At 42.2% G+C, this 12,040-nt stretch overlaps 1 protein-coding gene across 1 annotated transcript; it reads left to right on the top strand.

The window, feature by feature from the left end:
* Positions 1-9,612: 9,612 nt before the first annotated feature.
* Positions 9,613-11,816, top strand: LOC131053133 (dehydrin Rab25-like). The gene is made up of 2 exons (XM_057987755.2): positions 9,613-10,399; positions 11,452-11,816. The coding sequence occupies exons 1-2, from the start codon at positions 9,713-9,715 to the stop codon at positions 11,659-11,661; spliced, it is 897 nt and encodes a 298-aa protein (XP_057843738.2). The 5' UTR covers positions 9,613-9,712; the 3' UTR covers positions 11,662-11,816.
* The last annotated feature ends 224 nt before the right edge of the window (positions 11,817-12,040 follow it).

The raw sequence follows: 12,040 nt of genomic DNA, 5'->3' as shown, positions 1-12,040 counted from the left end.
TCTCTTTGTTGTCTTGCCTCCACTTCCTGCATGAATTTCATTACAGCCTGCTCAAAGTGTGTCTTATTACTTCCCATTCGGTCCCAGGTAAAGCCATGCGATAGCTCCTTGGTGAAGACATATGTAGAGCCATCATTCAACCACCTGTAAAATTTGCCCTGATCCAGGCGGAGAACCACTATGACCTACATAGCAACAAGGTAAAGAATGAGTCTCCTAAGAGACTCAGTGAGGTATTGATAGGGAGGCTCCTAGTTTCTCAAGTCAGCTTGACTCACTCCATGGGCTTTTCTCCTAGCCTAGTTCAGGAATACTCTTCTCTATTCCCCTAATCTACTCTAGGACCTCACTATCAAGGTTTGTTCCTCACTCCTCATGAATTCACTTTCGAAAATTCATTAGCTCAATAGACACCTTGCAGGGTTGCTCTACCATAGTTTAATCTTACAACTCTTCTTGAGTTGTTTCTCAATCATCCTAGGATCTTCTCTCCATTTGATCCCATCTCCCCTATTCTGAGGCTAATAGCCTAGACTCCCAAATAACCCTGCTTATGATTTTCCTTAGTCACTGGTACCAAGTCGGGCTATCATCAAGCTCGCCTAGGGCCAGTCTGTTGAAATGGTCGTTGCCATTTCCTAGAATCCCATCAATGGTACCCTATAGTGCATGTCTAGCTCTTCTTGATAGCTTCCAATGGTTGTGAGGATCCCATGATGGAGTTTCAAGACAAAGCCATGGCTGCAATTACTTGTCACCAACAGGAAAAACAAGAAAACAGAACAACAACGCTATCTACAGAGCTGAACTTGGCACGATTACAGAATTGAAACTCACACAATGCATGAAAGAAAATTCTACACTATCTACATCACCATCTGAAAATTTAAGGCAAAATTAACAGCAGAGAGGAAACCAGGAAATGATCTTTTTATTTATTATTCACAGGAAAACTGTCTTATGAAAACACCAGAATCCAACTGAACCCTTTATAGAATACCCATTGGGTCTTATAGCTTCTACACATGTTGTGCATCATCCTTGAACAGACGAGATGCACCCTCAACACAATCAGTTGCTTGTGCAAACCGTCCTTCAACCTCTATCGAGTCATCGAGTCAGCGCCACAAAAACACTTGGCTTCCGAAGAGTGGCATCGAACATACTTAGACTGCGATGAGCCCCGGAAATGTTCCATCAATGACTTGGTTCTATCGAAATTGAGCAAACATAGGATGCTTTCATCGACATTGAGCAAACTAAGGCCACGGTGAGTCCTGAACAAGTTCCATCAATGGGTCAGTTTCTTCGACGTCGAGTGAACTTAAGGCGGTTTCAGCAACGACCTCCGGTAGTTACTTTTCTCTTGGGTCTGCGGGGTAGCTTGAACAAGTCATGCCGATCACCGATGGTGGGCTCCACTGCTGGTGGTCAAGGTAATATTTACAAAAAGAAGACAAAAAGTGCTCCAAGCCGCTTTAAGCTTGAAATGCAATCCTTAGCCAAAAATGAAAAAATTGCAAAACTTCAAAGGGTATTTGTTCACCCTTAGGTGCTCCTACACCATACTCCCAAACAAAAGAATGTTAAGTCACCTCTTTTGGGATTATTTTCTGATCAATGCCCAACTTTTGGAATTCTCTTTCAGGCACCCATGTAGCTTCTGTATCATTCATTTGTTGCCACTTAACTTGGTGCTCCAAATAAGTTTGGTGTCTTGTCCTTTTTGCAACCCTTGAACTCATTATCTTCTCAGCCTTTGGACTTGGTTTTGCTGGCAGTTGAAGGTTGTTCACATCATCTGATACCTCTGAGTGACTGCAATCTGAACCTTGAATTGGTCTTTTGTAGGTAACTAAGTCTGCAATCTGATACCTCTGAGTGACTGCAATCTTTTTCCCTCTCTTTGTCTCGTTCCATCTCTCCCTCTCTCTCTCTCTCTCTCTATCTCTCTCTCTAACTCTCTTTCCCTCTCTTTCTCTCCCATTATTTCTCTCTTAAGTCTCTCTCCCTCTCTACCTCTATCTCTTTATCTCACTCTCCTCCTCTCTAAGTGTATCTCTTTCCCATTCAATCCCCCTCCACGCCCCCTCTCTCTCTCTCTCTCTCTCTCTCTCTACCATTCTTATCTCTTAAGTCTCCCTCTATCTCACTCTCCTCCTCTCTCAAGTGTATCTCTCTCCCATTCTCTCCCTCTCTCCTCCCCCTCCCTCTCTCCCTTTCTTATCATATCAATTTCTCCCTCTCTCCCTCTCTTCACCACTCTCTCTCTCTAGTCTCTTGTAATATCCTTCCATTCCTTCCTCTCACTCAGACTTTCCTTATCTCTCACTCTCTCTCACCATCCCTCCCTCTACCTCTTAGGTATCTATCTCACCTTCTCTCTCACCTTCCCTCCCTCCACCTCTTAGGTCTCTCTCTCACACAATCCCTCCATCAACCTCTTAGGTCTTCCTATATCTCCCCCACTTCCTATCTCTTTCTCTCTCTCTCCCCCCTCTCATAAGTGTCTCTATCCCATTCTTTCCCTCCCCATCTCTCTCTCTCTCTCTCTCTCTCTCTCTCTCTCTCTCTCTCTCTCTCTCTCTCTCTCTCTCTCTCTCTCTCTCTCTCTCTCACACTCACACACACACACACACACACACCCTCTCTCACTCTCTCTCCCTCCCTCCCCCATCCTATCTCTTCCCTCTCCCTCTTTCTCTCTCACTCTCTCCCTCCTCCATCCTATCTCTTCCCTCTCCCTCTCTCCCTCCCATTGTCTCCCTTCCCCTCTCTATTTCTCCCCCCTCCATCCTATCTCTTACCTCTCTTTCTCTCTCTCCCTCCCCCATCCTATCTCTTCCCTCTCCCTCTCTCCCTCCCATTGTTTCCCTCCTCCCTATCTATTTCTCCCTCCCCCATCCTATCTCTTCCCTCTCCCTCTCTCCTTCCCATTGTTTCCCTCCTCCCTCTTTATTTCTCTCTCCCACATCCTATCTCTTCCCTCTCTATCTCTCTCGCCCTCTCTCCCTCTCTCTCCCCCCCATCCTATCTCTTCGCTGTCCCTCTCTTTCTCTTTCCCCATCTCTCTCTCTCCCACTCTCCCTTCTAGTCTCTCTCTCTCTCTCTCTCTCTCTCTCTCTGTCAAGTCTCTCTCCCTTTCTCTTTCTCTCTCCCTCTCACCCTCCCCCATCCTATCTCTTCCCTACTCCTCTCTCCCTCCCATTGTTTCCTTCCCCTCGCTCTCTCTCCCTCCTCCATCCTATCTCTTCCCTCTACCTTGTGTTCTTTCCGTCCCCCCCCCGCCCTCTATCAGATCTCTCCCTCTTTTCATCAACCCCTACCTCCCTCCCTCCATCTCTCTCACTTGGTTTCTCTCTTTTCCACAACCCCTCCCTCCCTCTTTCAATGAATCTCTCCCTCTTTTTTCATCCCTTCCTCCCTGTCACCCTAATATAATCTTCTCTTTCCATCAACCCCTCCCTTCCTCCATATTTTTTCCTCTCTCTCTCTCTCTCTCCGGTGTCTTTGTCCCATTCTATCCATTCTCTCCCTCTCTCTCTCTCATAATCCCCCATCCACCTCTCGAGTCTCTCTTTATATCTCCCCCACTCCCTCTGTCTTTCTCTCTCCCTTGCTTAGGTGTCTTTATCCCATCATTTCCCTTTCTCCCTTCCCATCCCTTTCTCTCTTAGGTCTCTCTCTCTTTCCCTTCCTATTTTTCTCTCCCTCTCTTTCCCTCTTTCCCTCTCTCCTTTCTCCTCACCCTCCCTTTGCCCCCCCCTTCTCTCTCTTAGGTGTATCTCTCTCTTTCCCTCTAACTCTTTATCCCTCACTTTCTCCCTATCTCAAGTGTTTCTGTCCAATTCTGTCCATTCTCTCCCTCTCCCTCTATTTCTCTCCATCTCTCAAGTCTCTCTCACTCACACATAATCCCTCCATCCACCTCTCAAGTCTCTCTAGATATCTCCCCCACTCCCCCTCTCTCAGGTGTCTTTATCCCAATATTTCCCTCTCTCCCTCCCCATACCTTTCTATTTCTCTCTCAAGTCTCTCTCTCTCTCTCTCTCTCTCTCTCTCTCTCTCTCTCTCTCTCTCTCTCTCTCTCTCTCTCTCTCTCTCTCTCTCCCTCTAATTCTCATTCCCTCTCTCCCTCCAACTATCTCTATCTCTCTCTCAGGTGTCTCTGTCCAATTTTGTCCATTTTCTCCCTCCCCTTCCTTTCTCTTTCTCTCTCAAGTTTATCTCTCTTTCCCTCTAACTCTCTTTCTCTCTCAAGTCTCTCTCTCCATCCTTCTAACTCTTTTTCCCTCTCACTCTCTCTCTCTCTCTCCTTCCCCATCCCTTTCTCTTACCCTCTCTCTCTCTCCTCCTCTCTTAGATGTCTCTCTCTCTCCCATTCTCTCCCATTCTCTCCCTCCCCCTCCCTTTATATTTTTCTCAAATATCTTTCTCTTTCCCTCTTTACCTCCCACTCACTTTCTCTTTCTCTTTTAATTCTCTCTCCCTCTCACCCTCTATCTAGATCTCTCTCTCTCTCCCCCTCTCTCAAGTCTCTCTCTCTCTCTCCCCCTCTCTCGGGTCTCTCTCTCTCTCCCATTCTCTCCCTCTATCCCTCCCACTCCCATTCTCTGTCTCTCTCAACTCTCTCTCTCTCTCTCTCTCTCTCTCTCTCTCTCTCTCTCTCTCTCTCTCTCTCTCTCTCTCTCTCTCTCTCTCTCCCTCTCTCTCTCCCTCTCAGGTGTCTCTATCTCCAATTCCCTCCCTCTATTTTCCTCTTTCCCTCCCCCATCCTATATCTTCACTCTCCCTCTCCCCCTCACATTCTCTGTCTCTCTGTCTCTCTGTCTTTGTCTCTGTCTCTCTCTCTCCTATTCTCTCCCTCTTCCCCTCTCTCCTTGCACCATCCTCTTTCTTCCCTCTCCATCTCTCTCTCCCATTCTTTCCCTCCCCCATCTCCCTCTCTCACTGTATCAAGTGTCTCTCTCACATTCTCTCCAGGTCCCCCTTTCTTCTTCTCTCTCAAGTCTCTCTCTCTCTATCTCTCTTTCCCTCTAACACTCTTTCTTTCTCTCTCAAGTATCTCTCCCTCTCACCCTCTCTTTCTCTCTCAAGTATCTCTCCATCTCTTGCCCTCTCTCCTTCCCCCACCCTCTCTCTCTCTCTCCCAAGCTTAACCTAAGAGAGAGAGAGATAGAGCCCGAGTGAGAGGGAGGAAGGGATGAAAAATGAGTAAGATACCAAAGAGAGCCCAAGTGAGAGAGAGGGAGGAGGGGAAGGGTTGAGAGAGAGGGAGGAAGGGAGAGATTGAGAGAGAGAGGTCAAGTGAGAGAGATGGAAGAAGGGAGTGGTTGAAGGAGGGAGAGAGAGGGAGGGAGGAAGGCAGGGCTATCTCTCTCTCAAGTCTCTCCTTCTCTTTTTCTCAACCCCTACCTCTTTGTATCTCTCTCTTCCCCTCTCTCACTTAGGCTCTCTCTCCAGGTTCTTCCTAGTATATTCCTCTCTTTCCATCAACCCCTCCCCTCCTCCCTCCATCTCTCTCAATTGATCTCCCTCCCTCTCTTTCCATCACCCCAATCTCTCCCTCAACCCATTCGTCTCTCTATCTCCCTCTCTCCCTCTCTCCCTCTCCCTCAACCCCTACCTTCCTCCCTCTCTCTCTTAGTTGGGCTCTCTCTTTGGTCTCTCCCTCTATTTTCATCAAACCCCCTTCCTTCACTCTCTCTTAGGTCTCTCCTTCTATTTTCATCAACCCCTACCTCCCTCACACCATCTCTCTCACTTGGGTTCTCTCTTTGCCTCAACCCCTCTCTCTCTCTCTCTCTCTCTCTCTCTCTCTCTCTCCCCCTTGGATCTCTCCCTATCTATCCATCCCTTCCTCCCTCTCCCCCTTATATATCCCTCTTTCCATCAACCCCTCTCTTCATCTCGCCCACTTGATCTCTCTCTCTCTCTCTCAGGTATCTCCCTCTATGCAGTCCTTCCTCCCTCCCTTTCTCTTTCACTGACTATCTCTCTCTCTTGGGATCTCTCTATCCCTGGTATTTTCCTTTCTTTCCATCAACCTCTCAGAGAGAGAGAGAGAGAGAGAGAGAGGGATGGATGGAGAGTGAGAAAGAGAAAGAGGAAGGTGGGTGTTAAGGGAGAAACTAGAGGGAGAGAAAACCCAAGTGCAAGAGAGAGAGAGAGAGAGAGAGAGAGAGAGAGAGAGAGAGAGAGAGAGAGAGAGAGAGAGAGAGAGAGAGAATGCAGGGAAAGAGAAAAGACTAGAGAGAGGGGGAATGCAGGGAAAGAGGAGAGACAAGAGAGAGAGAATGTTGATACAAGCATGCTGAATTGAAATTTAACTAAGTCTAAAATTTATGTGAATTCTCTAAAAACTAGAATCTACATTATAACTCCTAGAGATTTGAAACCACTCTCAAACATCCTGACAATATATACACAAAATATAACTTAAAGTATAAGAAAGGAAAAAGACAAATAGGAATGTGACTTATACTTAAATATATATTCGGAGAGAGAGGAAGTGGAAGAGAATGATAATTTGCAATTTTAAAATTGAAAATGCACTTGCCAAAATCCAAATTTGGTGCGCGCCATATTTGGTGTGCGCCAAATACCTTTGGCATTCCCAACCCTTAGGTTCGACTCGCCAAGCCTATTTGGCGTGTGCCAAATAGGGCGCACGCCTTATTTGGCATGTGCAAAAGGGCTTGCTAGGGGCCAAAATGAAAATTTGGCATCATTTTGGTCCCCCATCTTGGTGCACTTGCCTTCATGATGTGTGTCAAGTGAGTGTTCCTTCCATGACACTTGCCTTTATATGTGTTTGTACTTTCTGTTGCACTCTCGATGTTCCTGAATCTTCGTCATGTAGTTTACCTTGGCATTCAGTTTTAGTGTACCTGTCACCTCTCCCTTGTTAGCATTATGGGGGAGGGTTTCTCCTATTGGTTGTTGGCTCTAATGCTTCCTTGGTTCATTGGAGTATTGGAGTACATTGTTTCTTTCCTATTTTTGGAGGCAACCTTCCATCTTCAATTGATCAGCTCTTCAAACCTTGGTATTTTTGCCATATGTATCTTCGAGTTCAGTTTTTTGTCTTTGTTTACCATCTAATTCAAGTAGTGTTATTTGAGGGATCTCATGCAGATTACAGTCTTTTCTACTTGATCATCTTCTATTTCAGTGGAGGTTTTTCAGATCGACAGTTATTCTTCGACAGTGTTTGCAGGTTCTTCATGCTTCAGTGATTCTTCTCCTCTTCTTTTGTTCCTATCTTTCAGAACATTCTTGATTGGAGGCTTCTTCGGTCCTTCACTTGTATTTCATCTCTTTTGGAGTAGAGTTTTTTCCCATGAGGTTTTCTCTATTTCTCCACTTTGCAAAGATCTTTTGTACTTGGGTACCTCATTAGGCTTTGTTGCCGGGACCTAAATTTGCCTTCATCATGTAGTTGCATTTTTTGCTTCATGCATTTAGTTTTTTAGCTATTCCCTAAGTTCATCTTAAGGGGGGGTGTTAGAGTTATCATGTATTAGCTAATAATTATTTATTTAATTATTAGTCTATTATACTATACGCTTAAGCTAAACTTAGGCATTTAATAATATTGTAGGTATTTAATGATTATTCTAATTATTAAATACACATTATCTCTTTAGGGTTTCTTTAGGGTTGCACACCTTTAGGGTCGCTAATATCTTTTATAAGGATTGTATTGTACTTTTTTATTAGATTCCCTCTCTAAATGATAATCTTTTTCGTTAGAGCCATTATTGCTTTTTTGCTTCCATTCTTCTCTTGTGACAGGTATTTTGCTTGCAGGTGTTCTTGGGATCTCTGAAGCTATATTTCTCAACTTCTTCAATTTGGTTTCTAAAAGATGGGTCTTCCACATCATAAAGCATCTTTAAATGGAAATAGTGTATCAAATAGTTAATGGTCTCTAAAAGATGGGACCTCCACATTATAAAGCATCTTTGAATGGAAATAATGTATAGGTAAAGTAGATTGATTGAAGATTTAGATGACATTTTTCTGGGTTTTTACCTCAGAGTTTCACAATTATTATTTCACAATATGTATTACTTTTCATATTTTTTGGGTGGTTGAGATGGGCATTTCATAGTAAATTTTGTTTGCATGACTATCTTGTCAAAATTATTTGTCCCTTGTTGGTGATACTCTTGTAAAAGCTAATCCTTTTCAAATGTATTGAAACCATTTGATTATTGAATAACACATTGAGTTGTTTTGGAGTGGGATTTTTCTCTTTAAATAGATTTCTCCACATAAGCCATTAAGATGTAGTTTTTGACTTTTGTGTTTATTTCCTTGTAAGTATAATGTTTACACATAGATTCTCATTAATTAGTGTAGGAAGTTCATTTTGCATCTCTACTTCCTTTCATTTGATTAAGAGCTAGATAAGCTCAAATCTTAGGTGCTACGAACAAAATTTTCTTGTTTTAACTTTGGTTTGAGCAACAACTAGTGTAAAAGGAGATTTAATAGAAAGCACATCAAACATACAAATGGAGAGGTTCATCAACATGAAATTTGAGATTTTGAAGTTCAAAATGGAGAATATATTTGTGTGTTGCCATATTTGGGACCAAAACCACCATAATGTCACAAGCTAACTGAAATTTATTAGAGAAAAGGAAAAGGGCCTCATTAGGCTCTACTTGGTAGATTATGTTTTGTTGACTATACACTAAGAATGGGTGATAGTGGTTTTGTGGTTAATCATTTGAATGAGACCAAGCTGCACTTTATTGGAGTGAAGAATGGAGGAGATCATATTTACGTGTTTATTTACTCTTCACATTCAACATAAATAAAGTTCATCACATAGATTGCAAAATCATATTTACGTGTTTATTTGCTCTCACATTCAACATAAATAAAACTCTAATTAAATGAATGTATTGTATAGAGTTGTAAAATCATAACTATGTGTCTATTTGCTCTCACATTCAAAATAAATAAAATTCCAATTAAATGATTACGTTGTGAAAGATGAAACACACTTAATTTTCCTTTGCATAGATAAAGAATGGAGTTCCAATTAAATAAGTACATCATAGAGGCTATACAAAATACTAATTACTCATTATATATATATCTATTTTGAACTTCGAAAAGATAAAAGATCCAATCAAAAGAAAGATATTTAAGAAACCTAACAATATATCCACTCTACGTAGGAAAAAACATCTGTACAAAATGTCAAGGCCTTTAGATAAAGTTGATAGCCCTTGAAAAAGACCTTCCATTCTCCTTAAGGATAGATTCAAGTGTTTTCATTGTTGCAGCAGGGCCACTTATTAATCAAATATCTAAGTGGGGTCATCGGTTTCCCAAATTTCATAACGTATATGTTTCGGATTCCAACAGGCTATTTGCCCAACTTAAAAGGCAATCTATTCGCTACAATATTTTAACGGCACATACAGCCGACAATGCTTTATTCCGGTTGGCCCACCCACGTCTTATCCGTGTGACGTTTCACCGACTTATGAGTGCCACGCGTCAGTCGGAAATGCTTCCGGCGGCACCTGAAAGCCGCGTCCTAAGCGCGTCGTTCGCCAAATCTTATAAATTCGCCTTCACTCCCCACCATTTTCACTTCCAACTTTCTCACTTACTGAAAACTATTTCTGTCTCTTGAGATTCCCGTGTTCTCTTTTCGTGGTGTTGTATATTTCTTTTTTTTCTTGCAATGGCGGAAGAAATTGCACCAGAGCATCAGGATCGAGGACTGTTTGGTTTGTTTGGGAAGAAGAAAGAAGAAGAGACACATCAGCAGCATGACAATGCTGTGGATCCACATGTACAAGGACATGTGGCAGGTGTAGCTGCACATGAGCAAGGACACGTAGGCGAGATTCATGCTACCCCTGCATCTCATGGTCATGTAGACGAGGTTCACCCTAACCCTGCATCTCATGGTCATGTGGGTGTAGGTGAACCTCACCCTGTGTTTGGTCATGTGACTACCCCTGCATCTCATGGTCATGTAGACGAGGTTCACCCTACCCCTGCGTCTCATGGTCATGTGGGTGTAGGTGAACCTCACCCTGTGTTTGGTCATGTGACTACCCCTGCATCTCATGTTCATGTAGACGAGGTTCACCCTACCCCCGCGTCTCATGGTCATGTGGGTGTAGGTGAACCTCACCCTGTGTTTGGTCATGTGACTGAGGCTCATCTTACGCCTGTATCACATGATCATGTAGGTATAGGTGAGCCTCATCCTGTGTATGGCCATGTGGTCGAGGCTCACCCTGTGCCTGTGTCTCATGGCCATGTGGAGGAGGGCAAGCTCCATGGCAAAGGTGAAGAGAAGAAACATGAAGGGGGCCTCATGGCAAAGCTGCATCGATCTAACAGCTCTTCTTCCAGCTCTGTGAGTTTTGGTTGCCCATCACTTCCTTAATATTACTTCAGTTTCTAAGTTTGCTTACACAGGTCTGATGAAATAACAATGTATCTTCTCTAAGTTTGCTTACATAGATCTGAATAAATAACAATGTATCCTCTCTCCTTGATGATCTATTTGAATGTATTTTTCCAGCTTTCTGAACTACCTTTATCAGCCTGTAGGTGAATGGATTATGGATCTCTTGTGGTATTTTTTATGGTCTTGATCTTTACATTTGACTCAACAGATCGAGATCACTTGGTTTTTTAACAGATTAGGGTCACTTGAATCTTTTATGGTCTTGATCTTTACATTTGACCCAACAGATCAAGATCACTTGAATTTTTAACAGATTAGGATCACTTGAATTTTTACTAATTTTGTCTTTAATATTTAAAATAAATTTGATTGGATTTTTGTTTTACTTTGTGGTCTTCCATGTACATGTACTCTTCAAGTCATGATCCATTGTTATAACATATAAACTTCTTCAACTTACAAGGGTTTGCCTGACAAATTTTTTCAAAACTTCACATCCTATTTGCATTCTGTTTTACCTTTACTTTCATTGATTAAATCTAGTTTTATTTTAATTTATTTGAGGCTGGGAACCTGCAAGCTGCTTTATGCACTTATCAAGACTAGATTTGGAGTCATTCATTTCACCGTCAAACCAAGGGTAACTCTGTACATTCTCTTCTTTTGTTTTAATAACTTTCCTTTTTTTCAGTTACAGAATCTCTTTTTGGGTAAACCATTCAATTTCATGGACACATTTTATACATATTTTTTCTTTCATAAAATCTATATATTGTACGTGTCTACTGTTCAAAATTACTGTACGTCGTACATTTGCATCCCATTTTCTGTTACTGAACATAGATTTCTTTCATTGTTTTTCATGAAAAGATTGTACATTCCATTTAATCTTCCACTTTCTATAATGTCAGTAGTTTGTTCATTTGGATATGATGAAATGAATGTAAAGTTTAGGTCACTGGAACATATCTGATCTGATGAAATGAATGTGTTTACAGTCTAGCGACGAGGAAGAAGGTGAAAAAGGAGAGAAGAAGAAAAAGAAGGGTGGATTGAAAGACAAGTTAAGGCTTCACGGACGCCATGAGAAGAAAGAGGAAGATTATGGTCATGACAAGGCTGAAGAAGAGGGAGAAAAGAAGGGCCTGATGGAAAAGATCAAAGAGAAGCTTCCTGGACACCACAAAGAGGAAGAAAAAGAGCATTAAAAAGCAACTGGTTTTTTGGGTGCTTTCATCTTATATTGTGTGTGGCTATGAGTGTTTACCCATTTTCTGGTTTGAAGCATACTCTGTATTGTATGCATGCTGTGTTTGACTTCTATATATTATAAGAATGTAATGGTGGTTGTTCCTTTTTGTAATTGCAATGTTTTGTTGATGCCTTCTCTGTTTCGTTTACTTATCTACTTCAGAGCAGTTGGAAAGTGCATTGGGTTTTTATACCAGCAGTTTTCTCATTAAAACTTTGGGCTGGCAGTTTACTTTATGCCTATGGTATTTGCAGGGTTTGAGCACATAATCACTATAAACTGATAAAAAAAAATAAAACATTTTAGAATAATTAAAGTTCCAAATTTGATGATAA

The sequence above is a fragment of the Cryptomeria japonica genome, chromosome 4 (genome assembly GCF_030272615.1).
Source record: "Cryptomeria japonica chromosome 4, Sugi_1.0, whole genome shotgun sequence".
Lineage (NCBI taxonomy): Eukaryota > Viridiplantae > Streptophyta > Pinopsida > Cupressales > Cupressaceae > Cryptomeria > Cryptomeria japonica.
This window is presented reverse-complemented; position numbering and strand designations above follow the sequence as displayed.